This window comes from Gopherus evgoodei, chromosome 5, assembly GCF_007399415.2.
Source record: "Gopherus evgoodei ecotype Sinaloan lineage chromosome 5, rGopEvg1_v1.p, whole genome shotgun sequence".
Classification (NCBI taxonomy): Eukaryota; Metazoa; Chordata; order Testudines; family Testudinidae; genus Gopherus; species Gopherus evgoodei.
Window position 1 is genome coordinate 62,790,392 of NC_044326.1, and position 18,487 is coordinate 62,808,878.

Consider the following 18,487-nt stretch of genomic DNA (forward strand, 5'->3'; position numbering starts at 1 on the left):
CCAATTTCAGATACAGGAAAGGTTAACTGTGGTACTCTCGATGTACTACTTTGGTTCCATTACTTCAATAGCTGGAAAGCTTTTCCAGAATGACACTTATCACTTCCAGTCATAAAATCTACAAACTGCCTATGCAGCCATTCATCACAACTGAATCTTGTGCTAGGGGGAATGCAGACTTTCATTTGTTCCTGCCAGTGTTGGAGTCAAATCTTGATTACACATGTGGCAGCTCCTTGGGCTACCATTTGACTAACAGTAGCCCCGTTATAACCCACCACTTTGAATGATTGATATCATGAGAAGGCATAATTCTAGGCAAAACAGCTGCTCTTGGCCCAACAGTCTTTAAAATCCTTTGCCAACTTGGCTGGAGGCAGCAAATGGGAAAAGTTATGGGGAAAAAATGTCATCTTGCCATCCATTGCAGGTATATCACCTGAAATAAGTTGAACAGTAAGCAAATGACAAGACATATTAGCTATGCTAATATACTATAACAGGCCTGCACAACTCATAAAGCGGTGAGGGCCACATTACTCCAAAGAAAACAGCTGAGGGCCGAAACCTCCTGGTCCTGTGGAGACACCCTGCCCCAGGGCCACCCAGCCCTGCGGAAACAAATAGTCCTTCCCCAGCATGGCCCCCCAAAACAGCTGTGGGCCAAAAAGGAAGGTTGGGGGTGGGGAGGTGATACTTTATTTTAAATCAACCAGGGGCTCCCAGCTGAAGAGGTGGCTGGGAGCTCTCAGGGTCAAATTAAAAGGCTGTGGTGGCTGGGGGAACCTGGCAGGGCCAGCTCTAGGTTTTTTGCTGTCCCAAGCAAAAAAAACTTGGCTGCCCCCCATCCCAGCCCTGGGTTCCCCCCATACCGCCCTGCTGCCCCAGTTCTGGGCTCTCCCTCCACCCACCCACACTCCCTGCTGCCCCAGCACTGGGCTTCCCCCTTTCCTCCCCCCCAGTGCCCCCCCCACACCTCCTGCTGCCCCAGCCCTGGGTCACTGGTAACTCGCTTTCAGGGCAGGTCACTCAGCAGGAATTTTGGATGTGCACAAAAAACACAGGATTGGTTCCCATATAGTTACAGAGCTGCAGTAAAGTGGAACAATTTTCAGCTTGTGTGACTGGAGGATATCTGGATGCATATTATAAGACTGTCCTCCATAAATTGAGGAAAAGTTGAGGTGCCTTTATTATTCTTTTGTTCCACTCTTTCTTTCTATGGGGAATTTGCCAATGCAATACCACTGTCTTCCTTTCAAACAAACAAACAAGGCAATGGCTGTTGAGAATAGCAATTCCAGTCCTAATAAGCATTTCTTGCTCAATTTTATCCTACTTTTTCTATAGCAAGTTACGGTGGATCAGTATATTTGATTTGGGAGAAATGAAGTAACAGCTGCCCAAACTGAGCTTGAGCACTCCTGAGTTTTGAGGTGTTTAAATCTAGAAGGCAGGTGCTGGGGGGAGGGGGGTGAGCTCCACAGAGGAGCATGGCAGCAACTGTCTGGAGCTGCATGGAGCCAGACACGCTGGTCTGAGTGTCACAGTAAGGGAGCTTGGGGTTGGAGAAGGGGTAGGGGGTTCCAGGGGCAGTCAAGGGACAGAGCAGGAGGGGTTTGGATGGGGCAGAGGTTCGGAGGGATAGGCATGGGAGTCCCAGGGATTTATCGGGACAGGTAGGGGGTGGGATCCTGGGGGGAGGTTGGGGGCAGGGGTCCCAGAAGAGGGTATCAGGGGACAAGGACCAGCAGTGCTTAAATAGGGGGTAGGGGTCCTGGGGGGCAGTTGGGGCAGGGATCTGGGGAGGGGGCAGTCAGTGGCTGCGGGCTGGGATTCAAAGGGCTCTGGGCTGCCTGCAGCGGCAGGGAGCCCTGAGCCCTTTAAATCCTGGCTGCAACTGGGAATCGGAGGACTCTGGGCTGCCCGCAGAGATTCCCGGCCACGGCTGGGATTTAAAGGCTCAGGGCTTCCCGTGGCTGCCGGCAGCTCAGAGCTCTTTGAATCCCAGCCCGCAGCCACTGACTGCCCCCTGCCCCCCAGGACCCCCACCCCCTATTTAAGCACTGCTGGTCCTTGTCCCCTGATACCCCTCTCCCGGGACCCCTGCCCCGTGGACCAGCAGTGCTTAAATAGGGGGTGGGGATCCTGGGAGGCAGTCAGCAGCTGCGGGCTGGGATTCAAAGGGCTCTGGGCTGCTGGCAGCCGCAGGAAGCCCTGAGCCCTTTAAATCCCAGCCACGGCTGGGAATCTGTGAAGAGCCCTTTGACTCCCAGCCACGGTCGGGAGTCAAAGGGCTCTGGGCTGCCTGCAGAGCGCCATGTGCTGGGGATTTAGAATCCCCCCCCGCGGGCTGCACAGTGAGGCTCTGCGGGCCCCATGTTGTGCAGGCCTGTACTATATAATCATTGTGGTATGCAGTTGTAATAGTTGTAACATTTGCTCACTTCAGGATGGTGCAGGGAATGAGTAAAAGACTGAGTGGCCTCTAAAAGAAGCCACTGTAAAGTAAGAAACCTAAGCAGATGGCTTGTGAAAAGACAGAACATACATTTGCCAATTTGTTCTAAGACTTAAGATGGGTAAAACGTGCAGCAGCCATCAGAGCTACCGTCTTAATCTCAAGAGTTTCCTCCTTCCCCTGGCACTCTGCTTCTCTCTGTCCTCTCCTTCCTTAATCACAGGGTACCATCCTAACTGGAAGGACCCTGACAGTTAGCAGCAGACTCTTGGCAGCAACTTGGCTGTTAGCTATCCAGTAGGAGAACCAGCATATCCTTCTTGGAGAAAGTTGGTCCAGTGTAGGAAGGATTTGGCAGTGGAGGGGCAGCGGGACTCTGCATTTGGGGTAGGGTACAGAGGACTTAATGAGGGAAAACAAGAGGGCTTTCAGTTACTGGTGAGGAGAATATGACTGGAAGGGACCTCAGGAAATCCTCTAGTCCAGTCCCCTGCACTGGTGGCAGGACTAAATATTATCTAGATCATCCCTGACAGGTGTTTGTCTAACCTGCTCTTAAAAATCTCCAGTGACGAAAATTCCACAACAGGCTGCCTTGTCTCCCTTGGTGCTTCATCATCTTTCCTGTCCTACCCTGAAATGAAACTTTTTTCCAGAGGCTCCCTCCCACTACCACCAGTTCAGCCCCACTAAAACAACTGGGAAGACTTAAGATGGACTTGGCATGGGTGGGGTGGCAGCTGCCAAGACTAGAGAAAATACTGGATCATCAGTTTAACCCACTCTAAATGTATCTCTTTTTAACTGTAGTTCATGTACTAAAAGCAGTTTTACTATCTTAACAGTGTGTGATTCTCTGCCATGGAGGCCGGATAGGATTCTTCCAGGGGGACATAAGACTCCTTATGGATGACTTAAAAACACTGCAGCCAACTGTGTTTCCTGTTGTACCAAGACTGCTGAACCGGATGTTTGACAAAGTAAGTCTAGTAGCATTCATCTAAAACTTGATCAAATTAAACTGAAAACCACTTTCAGAAAGCTGTGCCAGTAGTGGGATTGGATTTGCTAGCCACCAAAACCTTGGATGGGTCATTAACTTCTAAAACATATGCCTGCATATACAATACTGTTGATTATATTTCAGTCCTTACAGTTAGGTTAATGGTTGGCTGTGTTGGATATCCCTAGAAAGGCAGCATGTTCTGGTGGAGACTGGACTGAGTCAGACTTGGTTTTTAGTCACCAGTAGAGCTGTATCTCCTGTGTGGCCTTGAGCAAGTGGCTTAGGTCCATAAACACTTAAGTCATGGAAGCTGAGGCATAAATCTCTTCCATGCTAGCCTGATGTGTGCTAAATAGTCATGTGGATGCTGCTGACATGCACCAGAAGTTCCTCAGTGTACTCTGATCTACCCTTGTTTCAAAGCAAGGTAGGTCAACACTAATGAACTGCTAGTGCATGTCAGCAGAGTCCATGTGAACTCTTCATGCAAATCAGGCTAGTGCATGGTAGATTTACATCCAATCTTACTATGAATTAAATAGTCATGCAGACAAGCTCTTAGCCTCTCTATCTTAGGCCTCGCATCTGGGATAAAATCCTTCTCTGTAAAGGCTTCTCAGAAAAATTTACCTTTTTTTAATTCTTTTTGTGCTTTGCCATAAAAATGAAGGAACACTGTCCTATGAACTTTCTAATACAAGATTTAACTTCATTCATATTAGATCTTTGGACAAGCCAATACATCACTGAAAAGGTGGATCCTGGACTTTGCTTCCAAGAGGAAAGAAGCAGAACTTAGAAGTGGCATAATTAGAAAGAACAGTCTGTGGGATAAACTGATCTTCCACAAAATACAGGTATGCTTGAAACTCTCTGCTCACACAAATTCTCATGTTATGAATCTTTGGAGAATTACTCCTTTATTAGTTCTTATGCAAAGAAACACTATGAAATAGATTCTAGTGAAACAGATCTGTCTTGCTTCAGACAGGCAAACAAATAGCATAGAATATCTGAGTAATCTCTTTTCTCTACAATACATGTTGATAGCTATGTGCTATACAAAGGCCTCAAACCTTCAGTAATCCCACTTGACTATCCTTCCTTTCTCTAATAATAGATTCATTAGGCTCTCTGAAGTGCATGAAACTGTGAAATGTCCTACCAGCATCCTAGCTGAGTGCCTAGCATCCTAAGATACTTCATGCATCTAGTGACTTTGAAATTGCTATATCCAAAGCACATTCTTATAACTGAGCTGTAGGCATCAGACTACAGTCATTCAATATGAATGGGACTCCTTTCAGTCTGGGTAAAGGATGTCTTGGCCAGTCAAGAGCCTATGTGTACATGTGAAATTCAAAGTAAGCTGTTTGCTTGTATTTCTGGTATTGGTGCTTCATTTTAATCTTAGATGACCTGTGCCACTGACTGCCCTTCTCCATACTGTAACTCTGTCTAGCATGGTTAATCAGAGCAGTTTCACACCCATCCTCCCTACAATAGGACTGCTGCAAAGCCAGATCCCACAGAGGGGCTATGGCTTAGGGCTCTGTAGATGCAGTTGTCTGTGTGCCAGAGATGCAAATAACTGAGTTTAGTTTTGAGAATAAAGCAAGTCAAGAAAGTTCTCATCCTTTCTAGATACCTAGATCCTTTCTAGGATACCTTTTAAAACTAGGCATGAGTGTCCAGCACTATGGTTTCTCTTGTGACTTATTGGGGTCGGAGGAGGACTTCTGAAAATCTCTCTCATTAGACTGCTGTTAGTGTCCAGAATACTTTCTGTCTCTTTTTAGGCAAGTCTGGGAGGAAAAGTAAGACTAATGATCACTGGAGCAGCTCCTGTGTCTGCAAGTGTACTGACCTTCCTAAGAGCAGCTCTTGGTTGTCAGGTGAGTTCAGGTTTCAGAGACCAGATTGTGTGCGTACATGTCTGAACACTGTATACAGTACTAAACACTGGCTGGAAATAATATACACATTAGGAGCTTGCAACAAGAGCTCTATTTAGGATTTTGCTATTTTGGTTAATTAACTCTAATGCAATACATTCTAGCAATGGAGCACTCCAGGTAGAGTGACTACATTGAGTAATGACTATTTTTAGAACTGTACCCGAAGGCTGAGGCAGAAAGACAACTACACATCTCAGAATTCACAACTCGCATTTATCGCTAGAGCGCTCTGATCATCCAACTGATTTCTAATGTCTTAGTATCCTTAGCAGCACCCTTAAGGGGTGTTTGTACTATGAGAAGACATGTCAATGGTGGCATGAAATTCCATGGTTTTTTCTTTCCTCACTCCATATCAAATGTGACCAATTTCCAAGTCACTCTTCTAAATGACAGTTCTTGGATCTAAAATTCTGGCTCAGTTTCCTTGTAACTGGTTATATACTCTAAATCTCAAACACTTCAGTTGGGTCTGGGTAACTAGAGTCAATGTGAGGCTGAAATATCCCTGTTTAACTCTGGGAGCATTTAAAAGGCTGGCCGTTTAAAACACACAAACCCCCATGCCCTTGGAGATGAGAATTGTGAGTAGGAATAGAGGTGGTAAACCTCTATTTGGCACTGGAAATAATTAATGGGCTCTTCAGTCTAGCAGAACAAGGTATAACACAATCCAGTGGCTAGCAATTGAAGCTAGACAAATTCAGGCTGAAAATAAGGCATATTTTCAAGTGAGTATTAGCAATTGGCACAGTTTACCAAGGATGTGGAGGTTTCTCACTGACCACTTTTTAAATCAAGACTGGATATTTTTCTAGAAGGTATGCTATAGGAGAGCTGGATGTCCTATGGTCTGTGATATACAGGAGGTCAGACTAGATGACCACAATGGTCCCTTCTGGCCTTGGAATCTATGAAGGGAATGCCATGTAGTGTACAACCACACTTGCTAATGTGGCAGGAGTATAGTTCCACATAAACTGAGGGGACTATAGGTGGCTGGCAATTGGCTGTCAGCAAAACATTGTTAACCAGTCTGTGAACAGTTGGGTTCAATGTTTCATCTTTCTGCTACAGAACTGTAGCTTGTCAGCAGCAGATAGATGGGGGAGGAGGGACACAAGGGAGGATGCAGGATTCCTATAGCTCTCATTTGGTGGGATCCTGACTCCTTCTAAGAATGAAGATTTAATGCACAAAAATGTGCTCATGACAGCACCATCCAGGGCCTCTTAAAATTAGTAAAGCTGTACCATTACTACTGTATGCCATCTAGACTTTTTATGGGGTGGGGGAAATCAAACACCTATTTTACTCCTATGAAATAGCATCTGTTGAAGTAAACACTTTTTTTTCTTCCAGAAAAACTCCCTCTGGATCCAAACTTTGCCAAATCCAATTTGTTAAAGTGCTGCTCTGTATGCTTATTTCATACCTGGTACACATTGAGCCCCACTGCACCTCAAACCAGAGAGTTGAGGCAAGTAGTGTCCATTGGTCCAGTAAGGACTGAAAACTTTACCTTACCAGAAGATATTTTCACTCTGACCTATCCTCAGTCCTCCTCTTTATCTGGCCTGGTTCTCCTTTGACACTTAAACACCAGAGATCACTTTGAGGAGAAGAGGCTCTTACCCTTCTGTGCCTGCAAATCAGAGCACGCTTCCAGTTGTGGAACAGGAGCCTACCTCTTCACTGGGCAAGTCCCAGTTCTCTAGACAAGCCTTCCCCTAGGGGGAATCAAGCCCAGGCAGAACCCACTGGAGGCCTTGGAGCATCCTCCTTCTCCTCATTATGACTATTCAGGGGATGTCCTAGGTACCCTATGCCATGGAGGTGGCTGGTTGATCCTTCATATTGGCCTTACTGGGCTCCTTGGGATTCATGTAAGAGATGACCTGGATCTGTGCAAGAATCTGATACTCCTCTAGCAGCCAATATCAATCGGCTGTCAGCACTCAGAGGAAGAAGCCAAACTGGATCCACCGGTCCTGATGGATGTGTCATTCTCCTCACCTGATGAGGCAGTTGCTTCATCATTCCCTCCCCTGCCTGAGGACTACACCCAGTGTCAAAAACTGTTAAAGGGTGGTAGTCAAACTCCAGAGCCTTCTTGGAGGTCTAGGACACATAACATGGTCTACTGGACATTCTGCAACCCTCTGGCCTCAGTAGAGTCCTTTCCAGTCAGAGGCCATTTTGGAATCCATGGGTCTCTGAGCCATATCCCTGCCTCCTGTACCTCTATCTTGGAAAGGCCTGAAGTGTTTTCCATGCCAGCTGAAGGGGTGGAATTCTTATTTACCCACTCAGTCTTCAACTGGTAAGTGGTGCAGGGAGCTACAGAGAAGTCCATGATACAGCACCAAGTCTGCTGTAACTGACAAAGGCACTAAGTGCCTTGACCTCTTGGGGAGGAGGGTATTCATCAGCTATTCTTCAACTGGAGTTGCTAACTAGCAAATACTGTTAACAAAGTATGATTTTTCTGGAATTCAGAGACCAACGTCCCCAGGAAGACAGGGTTCAGTTCCAAGCTCTCATTGGTTGGTGTTTGAGAGAACTTCAAGCAGCAGTAGACACAGCTGACATGGCATCTAGAACCATCATCACAGCTGCAGTTATGAGGCATGAATTGTGGCTTAACTCTTTGGGGCTCCCCAAGGAGGTTGAGAATAATAGAAGTGCAAGGCCCCTCCAGTAATCTGATCTCTTCAGTTAGACTGACAAGTCCTCTCTCTCTCTCTCCTCCCCCCCACCCCACTCTCTGGGCCCCAGCCTTGAAGACAACACCACAAGCAAACTACAGACCCCAGACATCTTCCCTCCTTTCTGCCCCATCCTGTCCCCCAGGCATTTTATCACTAAGTCCTTATAAATTGCCACACAAACAACCAAGGTTTCAAAGACCCAGGTATGCAGCTTCCTCCACCTCTACAACCACTGCCCAGCCTCACCCGTCATCCAATGGTTTCTTTTGATGGGATGCCTGAGGACTGTGTACCATATTGACACCATGTCACATTGCCCCCAAACCTTTGTTAGCTGCCTTACTTCACAAACAATGTGGAGGCAGTAACAGACAAGTGGGTACTAGAAATCCTTCCAGTTGGGCTACACAATTGAGTTCTCTCCTCTGTCTCTTACGACTCCCTTCTTGGGGACCATTTGCATGGGGGACATCCTTTGTAGGAATGTGGCCCACAGATGGGGGGGCCATAGAGGAAGTGTCACTCTGACACCAATGGAAGGGCTTGTACTTCCTACAGATCCTAAAAAAACTGAGGATCAGTCGAGAATTGGTTCCCATGTCAATGAAATACTCTTAGTTGCAAATCAAAATTTTGGTAATTCCGTCCCTGGAGGAGAACACATTGGTTTGCAGCCCTTGACATGAAAAAGGCTTGCTTTCATGTGGATGTTGACCACTCTCCCAGAACATTTCTCAGATTCATGATAGAACAAGAGCACTGCAAGTTGAGAAGACTCTCATTTAGGCTAGCAACAGAACCCATGGTTGTCATGAAAGTCCACTCTGTAGTAGCGGTCCAGATGAGATGCAACATCTACTCCATCTTCCCATATCTGAATGACTGGCTTCTAACAGGCAGATCAAGCCAAGAGGTCCATTCTTCCTTTACCTTCTGATATCATTGGAAGTTTATGTAAACAAAAGCAAGTCCACTTTGATTTCTGCAAGGAATATAGATTTTATAGGAGTGACCCTGGACTCATCCTCGGGAAAGGCTTACTTCCCCATAGACTTCAGGCTGCTTGCAGCCTAATAAATCAAGTCCCCCTCAGATGTCACACCACAATTGGGTCTCTTTCCCTGCTTGGTCATAGTTATATATGTAACGCCACTTGCCAGCCACCATCTGTTGCCTGCAGGCCTGGATTTGGTCTGCTTTATTCACTGGATAAGGATAACATTTATTTCATGGTAGTCTTGTAAAAGGTGGACTATCTGTCCTATAGCAGACAAAATGGGAATTGGTGCAAGTGGGAGTCCCATCTCTCCCACCCACACTTGGTGCAACCATAATCATGGTTGCAGTGAGGAATCCATATGGACAGTCAGTGCACAAGGCACATGCATTCCATGGGAGGCCAGAATGCAGATCTGTCTGCTAGAGGTGATGGAAGCCTGCAATGGATTCATTCCCCCTTATGTGGTAACATCATATCCAGACAATCCTGTCTGATGTTGATGCCTTATAAAAACAGGACAGTGAGATTTCTGTATAGATAGAGGAAGGATCTATGGAACTGGTGAATCAAGAACCACATCACACTTGGCAACATACCTACCAGGTATGCAGAATACTCTAGGGGACAATCTCAGCAGGCAGTCCTCTGCAGACCACAAATGAGAATTTTTTTTTATAATTGTCATGACCAAAATCTTCACTCAGTGGGGGTACACCTAGGGCCAGCTCAGGCTTCTTTGCCACCCCAAGCAGCGAAGGGGGGCCAGGAGGGCTGGAATCGGCGGCACTTCGGCAGCAGCTCAACTGCACCACCTCATTCCTCAGTGGCAATTTGGCAGCGAATCCTTCCCTCAGAGAAACTGAGGGACCCACTGCTGAATTGCCACTGAAGACCTGGATGTGCCTCCCCTTCCCATTGACAGCCCCAAGCACCTGTTTCGTTCGCTGGTGCCTGGAGCCGGCCCTGGGTACACAATCTTGGGATCTGTTTGCCTCCAGACAAAGATGCAATTTTTACTGCTTCAGAGCAGCAGGAGGCCGAGACTCCAGGGGAGATGCACTTTTGTTATCCTGGATGGACCCTCTCAGTATGCCTTTCATCCCCATTCCTTTGCTACCAAGGTTCTCTGGGAAAACTTGCCACAACAGCCCTGGGGGGCAATGTTTGGTTTGTTTGACCTTTATGAACGTTTTTTTCCTTTCCTCCTGCCCCTCAATGTTGGGGCTTTCTATCAGCTGGTTGAAGGTCCACCTGGCAGAAATAAGCACCTTCCATCCTCCAGTGGAGGGCTGCTCTCTCTACTCACAGTACCACAACTTTGATTCCTGAAAGACCTAATTAGCACCTTCCCATGAGTGATGAAGTGCACACACAGTAGGATCTAAACCTGATATTCTGAGCTCTTACCAGACCATCCTTTGAACCGAGGGCTACATGTTCCATGTCTCACCTTTCCACGAAGGTTGCTATCCCCTTAGCCAGCTGGGTAAGCAGATTGGGAGCCCCCTGGGCTGACCCAGTATACACCATATTTCATAGAGTGAAAGTCCCTCTTCATCTCCAACCTGAAACTCATCCTAACCTAACCAATTTTCACATGAACCAGCATATTCACTTAATAGTATTCTTTCCACAAACCTCTTGCTTCCAGCACCAACTAAAAGAAACCCTGCACTCCCTCAACATGAGACTGGCCTTTGACTTTTTTTATATTTACAAAGAGTGACATGTATAGGTACTTCTCCACTTGTGACACTTCAAACTAGAGTTTTAAAACACTATTGTAGTAGATGGTTTGAGGTAACATTTTAACTGGGCAGCTTTCTTCTTGTAGCATACTTAAATTACAAATTCCACAACTCAAAATTGAATTGCACTGAGCTGAAGAACAAATGTTTCCATTCTACTTTAAAACTGAAACTATAAAATGACAGGTATCAAGGTCCCCTAAACAAATTATCTTTGTTTTCAATTGAATAGTTCTATGAAGGCTATGGACAAACTGAATGCACAGCTGGATGCTCTCTGACATTACCTGGTGACTGGACAGCTGGTATGGTTTCTTAAATCTTCTCTTGAGTGAACTAATTTAGTCATCTATTCTAGATGCTGGTGTGGACATCACTTAACTGTCCTTAAAGCTGTCCCTGAAGTACTGTAATGGACTACTTGAGTTTTCTCAAGTGCCGTAGTAAAGGAAGGGTTGTTTGAAGACTTCACTTGAAGCAAGTCACCATCTATAATTAGATGTGAACATAATGCTACAAAGCTGAACCATAAGACTACCCCTCTGTATGGCTTTAAGGGAAGTTGGGTCATAATATCTTCTAGTTTCTGTATATTAACATTTATAGGAACTAGATGTCCAGAGAACTTGGATCAGCTGTCTAAAAACATGATTTGAAACACTGGTACAGTACCTGTTTCTCTCAAAGCAGATAAGCATTTCTCCTGTTCTCTGACGTAATTACAACATCTAGCTATCTGGTAAGCTAAACCAAATACCCTTAAATCTGAAATTGTAGCAACTTAAATGTCAAGTGTTCTGCTTCTGAATGGAACATTATACAAATTCTGCAGGAAAACTCTGAATATGTTAATGATCATGCAGTGTTAAACCATTCTTTGAAAAACAAACTCCCAAAATACTGTATTGTAATGATCCTTCTGTATGCACTTTTCTTGTAATACCTTCATCCCCACATCAGCCCCTACCCTTTGATTCTGCCAAGCTAGTACACAAGTATTGTTAGCCAGCGTGGGGCTGTGTGGAAAGGAAAGATGGCCTTGACTTGCCCAACATTGCATTGTCAGACCTAAGATTTACTGACTCCTGTTAGTAAAACAGTGCTGTAGTGCAGAGTGTCAGCCAATGGCTAGAATACTGGTTTCTGATTTGTTTTTAGACTTAATCCTAAAACTGTAAGCTTGAAAGGCCTGGTAAGCAACCTGAACATAAATGCATTTAAGGCCAATGTCTGATCTATTAAAGGTCATGTTGGAGCACCAATGCCTTGCAGTCTCTTAAAGCTTGTTGATGTAGAAGAAATGAATTACTTTGCTGTCAAAGGAGAGGGTGAGGTGAGTAACATTTGAGGGTCTATAAGAGGTTTCTAAAGAGATTTGTAGGGGGTTCTTGCGCAACCTCTCTAGCCATCTGGTGAGCTAAAATCAAATAGCCTTATATTTAAAGTTAGTGAGCTTTAGTAGGTGCTTGACAAGTCGCTCTCCTGGTCTTCTACTGAGTGGAGGAGTTTGACTAACTGCATAAACACAAGGGACCTCTACCAGGGAATATGAAGTCATTCTGCCTCAATGACACTGGAGCAGCCTAACTGTTAAATTGTACACATCAGCAATTGAGTATAGTTATCTGCTATTAACTGTTCTATTACAATCCTGCATAATAAAGAGAACTCTGCTGGGCTGAGATTTTGTGGCTATAATTCAGAAACTTGCTCCATTTTTGGTGCTTCCAGAGGCAAATGGGGAAACAAGAACTTCTTCTGAGAACTAAGTCTTTTCCTCCACAAATCACTTATTTATTACTAACTTTCTTGCCCATCAATCTTGATTATCAAACTCATTTCAGGTATGTGTGAAAGGGCCAAATGTATTTCAAGGTTACTTGAAGGATCCAGAAAAAACAGCAGAAGCTCTAGACAAAGATGGCTGGCTCCACACAGGAGATATTGGAAAATGGCTTCCAGTAAGTCAGCTTGTATTGCTTAAACATGCTTTAGTAAAACTAACTGCATCTGTTTGTTAATAGCTGAGTTACCTAAAGGGCCTTCCATAGAGTTTGAGGCTCAGTTCATGTTTCTCAAAGGTGCTTTGAGATATTCTGTTGCAAAGTACTATACATAAGGCCACATTTGTCAGGATGGTCATGGAATCTGACTTCCAGAAACCCCTGTGACATTCTCTGCTTCAGCCTCAGGGGCTGCAGGACTCTTGAGTTGGCAGCCAGTGGGGCCCTGGCAGGTTCCAGCAAAAAGCAATAGCAGCAACAGGATGCCCCCTACAAGATTCCAGGACAGGTGAGGGACTCCTGAGGTCCCTCCTCAAGGTTCCAATGATGGGGAACAGCCTCATGTGGGGGAGGGGGACACCTCAGGCAAGCAGCTGGGAGTTTCCCATTTTCTCTTTGGGAAATATGGTCACACTGCAGCTCCCAGCTGCTGTGGGCAGGGGGGGAACCACACAGTTATCAGCTACCACAGTGGCAGGGGAAACTATGGAGCTGCAGCAGCAAGTCAGACAGGTCTTGGCTTCTGTAAATTTTTGTTTGTTGGCTATGACCTGTCTGACTTTTATTAAAAATAACCATGTGAAAATCTTAGCTTTAACTATAAGTGAAGTTTGAAACAGGAACAAAGCACTAGCCACTTTTATACTATTGGAACATGATTAAAAAAAATAGCAGTACTCCAGTCTGCCCACTGTATAATGCTGTTCAGGAGGCTTCAGCAAAATTCCTCAAGGCATTTTGGAATATCTTCATTTATTCCAAATTTGAGAGACTTACAGTATTGAAGACCAGTACTTTCAAGTATTGGCGTTACTCTATTGGGTACCATAGGTCCAAATGGCCTGTATACGTTTCCCTCTAGTATTTATGTTCAGTGCTATGACTAACAAATTCAAAACCACTCTGCCCTTATTTAAAAAACCTCTTGCAACTCAAGATGGGTTTGGGTCGGTTTTCTTGGATGAAAACATGGACCATCAAACAGAGGGTGAGGGAAAACAAATCATAGCATAAACATAGTGCTTATAACTGGTACTGACTCTGTCCTGTATATTAAGGAAAGGATCAGTGATAGGAGCCAGAAAAATGGATTATTGGCAGCATTGAAGCAGTCCTAGGCTATACATAAATGTGAAGGGACAAATGACGACACTTTCCATTCCTTTTTTCCTCCTCCCTCTAGCCTCAAATAAGGCTTCAGTGAGCAAGACACTCTAGATCCATTATGTAGCCTAATAATTTGAATGGCTTGTCTGCCTTCCTTTCCTTCTTGCTTTCAGTTTTTCCTAAGAATGGTATTTAAACAGTGAGTACCATGTGACCTCTGTTAAATAGACAACAATCAGAACTGTCTCTAAATCAAAAGTGCATTCATCAAATTATTCCAGTTACAGGCTTGGAGTAAACTAATGATAGGATTATTGGTTGGTTCTTGGGCTACTCTAAGTATTTATTTACCTTACAGGTATTTAATCTGCCATAGTGTTTGTAAAGCTTTGTAGCATGGCTCTACAATGCCTGCTTTCTGGAAAGAGAAATAAATTTTTTCTTAACCCACAGAATGGTACTTTAAAGATCATTGACCGGAAAAAGCATATATTCAAACTCGCACAGGGAGAGTACATAGCACCAGAGAAAATAGAAAATGTATATATGAGAAGTGAACCTGTTGCTCAGGTGTTTGTCTATGGAGAAAGCTTGCAGGTACGTATCCTTCAAGATGAAAATGATAGGTAGTTATTAATACAATCTCTTTTTAAAAACTGACATTGGGTTAAATTGTATAACTATCCTCCTTGTTGCTACATCTGACTGTAAATTCGGTTTTAATGCCCTAATTGCATCACTTGCATAACTTACTCCAGATCTAAGAGACAAGGTGGGTGAGGCAATATCTTTTTATTGGAACAGCTTCTGTTGAGACACTTTCAAGCTTGCACAGAACTCTTCGGATCTGGGAAATGTATTTAGCTGTGCCACTGAATACAAGGTGGAACAGATTGTTTAGCATAAGTAGCTAACATTTCCAGAGACCATTTGAAGTGAAGTGGCCAATTAACAGCCCTCCTTTCATGGGTTGGGGTGGGTGGGTTATACATTGTTGTAATAAGCCCATAAATACATTGCTTCTATTCAGTCCATGATTTTTAGTGTCTGGCCAATTTATGAATTTAAGCTCTCAGGCTCATTTGTTTTTGAAGGTGTTTGTGCAGATTTCCTTTGAGGATGAGAACTCAGAGGTCAGATATAGTGATCATTTCGTGAAATGTTCATCTTCAGCTGGCTTGTCTTCTGTAATATTTCTGAGTGCTCATTTGGGAGCATAGTGATGGTCTAGTTTATCCATATATTGTTGGGGCATTTCATGTAGGATCCAGAAACCTGGAAAGTGTTTTGGAGGGGGTGAGCAGAGGAGGTTTTGATCACTGAAGCAGTGGAGATCTCCCTACAGGTTTTACATCTGTTCTGGCAAGGTCCGGTGCTGCTTTGTTTTTTCCTGGTCTGTGGGGAACTTGCTTTTAATGAGCTTGGAGAGGTTGGGGTTAGTCTGAAATCCAGAAGAAGGGGTTCAGGAAGGATTTGTCAGGATGTGGTCCCCACAAGTATGGGTTGTAGTAGTTTGATACCTTTTGTATGGGTTCCAGTATGGAGTAGTAGGGGACAACTAGGGCTGTGCTGCTGGATGGAGTTGTTGTTTGTTAAAGCAGGTTCTCTTGGGATATTTGGGACCCTAGACAGGGGAACCAAAGTTTCTGGTTTGGGGTACCAATGAAATGCTGTTTAGGTTGCAAACCCTTCTGAAGGGGAAATGGACTATTTTTTAAAACTGAGTCAAGTATTAATATATTTTTTAAAGACAACATTTTAAGTTGAAAAATTGACAAAGTATCCTTTAAACATGCAGGGTAACTGCCTCCAGCTTCTAAATGTGGAAAGTTGGATATGAAAGTCAATATCTTATGTTGGTTATATGTTGCAAAAACTCTAGGAACCAAAAGTTAGTGTAACTAATTATGAAAGTGTTGGTCTGCAATCAGTGGAACACGGGGAGCTTCTAGGAAATTCAGTTAAACGTTCAGCAAATGTGCTTTTATTTTTTTTAGGCCTTCTTAATAGCGATTGTAGTACCAAATGCAGAGACTTTGTCTAACTGGGCCAAGAAAAAGGGATTTGAAGGTTCATATGAAGAACTATGCAAAAACAAGGTAGGTGCTCTAAAATGTATAGTCTAATCATTGGTCTTTTCAATTCTCTAACATGTAGAATGCAATATATGGTATAACTTTTTTCTTTTAAATCTTGGTAGGACCTCAAAAAACATATTCTGGAAGATATGTTGAAGGTTGGGAAAGAATCTGGCTTGAAGTCATTTGAGCAGGTGAAAAACTTTCATTGTAGCATTTGTGCAATTGGAATTGAACTCAACTTTCACTCATTACCTGGCTCTCTAAACATATCAATACTTGCATAATCTGAGTATGCAGAAATTGCTTTGAACTAACATTCTTGATCCTTCTAAGTGATCTGCTAAATATACAATACCTATATACTACCACATTTTGTAAGCCTTTTTACTATGGGATGCACTCAAAGTAAAAATGAATCTAGGTTAATAGTTGTTCATTTTCCAGGTCAAAGGCATTGCCCTGAGCATGGAGATGTTTTCTATTGAAAATGGCTTGTTGACACCAACACTGAAGGCAAAGAGACGAGAACTACAAAAATTCTTCAAATCACAGATAGATGAACTCTATACTAGTATCAGGATGTAACTGAGGGGAAAAATGGTTTGAAGAGAATGGCAGAGATCTAGTCTACTGTTGGCCTTCATATTTGTATTCTGACTACAGCAAACATAAGGAAGGAAAATGTGCAATCATTAACTTGTACACAAATGGGTACCTGCCATAGGAATATTGAAGAAAATGGAACATTGCCTTACTGTCCAGTTATGTTGCGGACCATTTTTATGGTGACCTACAATTTCCAAAATTAGCCTTAACTTAAATCACATAGTTACATTTACAGTTTATTTAAACTTCCTCAGCCAAAAATGACTTTTTGGTTAACCAGGGGGTTAACATGTTGCCAGCATGTTCCTGTCTGCAGGATACTTTGAAACTGTCCACTCTAAAGTATTTAGCATATTGGAGAGGTCTCTCTGTATTGTACTGCAGGGAAAAAGCTATAGCTGGTAACACTGCTTCTTGCATTAGCCCTAAAATTGGGTAAGACCGTGCCCCATTGAAGAGAACTCCCTTCAGCATGCCCCATTGAAGAGAACTCAGAAGCTTACTCTTGTATAATCTAGAAGTTGAATATCAATCAAAGGAGAATACCCCTGTGCAGGAGGTGAATGATGCAATATTGGCTCTCTAAATTAGTCTGTTTTTAATTCTTCTGCATTAGGAAGGTGGATGCAACTATTTCATCAATGTAGCAAAAACTATAACACAAACTTCAGACATAGTTGTGTAAATGGATCCAAACTCTGGAACAAGACTGGATTTTAAAGAAGGAAACCATTCAAGAGGTTGACTGTGTTAATGGCCAGGTAAACTTATACCTTGCACTAGCCATCTGACTCCTGCAGTGGGCCCCTACTGTACTTAATCTGCTTTGTTCCATTAATATGCCAGATGCTCTAAATACAGAATAGCTTCTGTCACACTCCCTCAGCTCTCTAATTTAATGCATCAGCAATTGAGTACCTTGACTGAAAGGGTGGGAACAGAAAGCAGGATTTTTTTTCTGTCCGACACTTTGAAGCAATTGGAAATATTCAGACAAGCCAGCAGAGGAGAGAGAGAGAGCTAGACTTTCCCCTAAACAGATTCCCACATGTAGTATGAAAATACATAAATGAAATCTTAGTCCACCGTTCATTTGGAAAGTTGGCAGAATTAAGCCTTGTTACAGATAAATATTGACCACTAGCATTCATTACTGTGTTTTGGAAACATGGATATATGTAAAATACAAGCACAAAGTTTGCACTAAGATTTGTGTGATTGTAATGCATTATTTAGTATAACTTCATACATGTGTACCCTAATTGCACACATCCAAATCAATGCTCTTAGAATATCAGTAACTTGTTACATGGGAGTTCAAATGTTTGCTTAGTGTTGGCTATTTCTATGTTTTATAAACCAAAACAATTTCCAAAACCAATGAAGGAAACCAAAATAAATATTTCTGCATTTCATGTGAGTGGTGCACTTATTTTTCAAGGTAAGAAGATAATGGCTAATGTGCTAACAAAACGTGAAATAAGACTATGCATCAGACAACAGCTGTAACTAAACATTTGGGTGTCTTAGTAAGCAATGAATCTTCATTCTTACAGTATTTGTCATACAGGAGGAGGAGTAGTAGTTCTAGTTTAAACTTGTCTCTACAAAACTAAGACACTCAAGGATAATGTCTCATCTTGGCCTGCTGCTACCTACCTACAGACTATTGGCTAATATGCCTATAATAAGACAAAGCTTATCTTGTAACTTAGACGTACATGCTTGATCAGCATAAATCAATAAATTTGATTCCATTCTCAAAGGAAGCACAAAATATCTTCAGATACCTTCTCAGGCAGCTAT

The 18,487-nt window shown here is 43.4% G+C and overlaps 1 protein-coding gene across 3 annotated transcripts in view; it reads left to right on the forward strand.

Moving 5' to 3' along the window:
• Positions 1-18,096, forward strand: part of ACSL1 (acyl-CoA synthetase long chain family member 1) — a 58,149-nt gene extending 40,053 nt beyond the window's left edge. For all 3 annotated transcript variants that reach the window (XM_030563245.1, XM_030563244.1, XM_030563243.1), the window contains 10 exons: positions 3,307-3,441; positions 4,190-4,324; positions 5,267-5,362; positions 11,117-11,189; positions 12,129-12,217; positions 12,729-12,845; positions 14,448-14,591; positions 15,992-16,093; positions 16,195-16,266; positions 16,520-18,096. In XM_030563245.1, coding sequence (XP_030419105.1) covers positions 3,307-3,441; positions 4,190-4,324; positions 5,267-5,362; positions 11,117-11,189; positions 12,129-12,217; positions 12,729-12,845; positions 14,448-14,591; positions 15,992-16,093; positions 16,195-16,266; positions 16,520-16,660 — 1,104 coding nt within the window. In that variant the 3' untranslated portion in view covers positions 16,661-18,096. The remainder of the gene's footprint in view (positions 1-3,306; positions 3,442-4,189; positions 4,325-5,266; positions 5,363-11,116; positions 11,190-12,128; positions 12,218-12,728; positions 12,846-14,447; positions 14,592-15,991; positions 16,094-16,194; positions 16,267-16,519) is intronic.
• Positions 18,097-18,487: the final 391 nt, after the last annotated feature.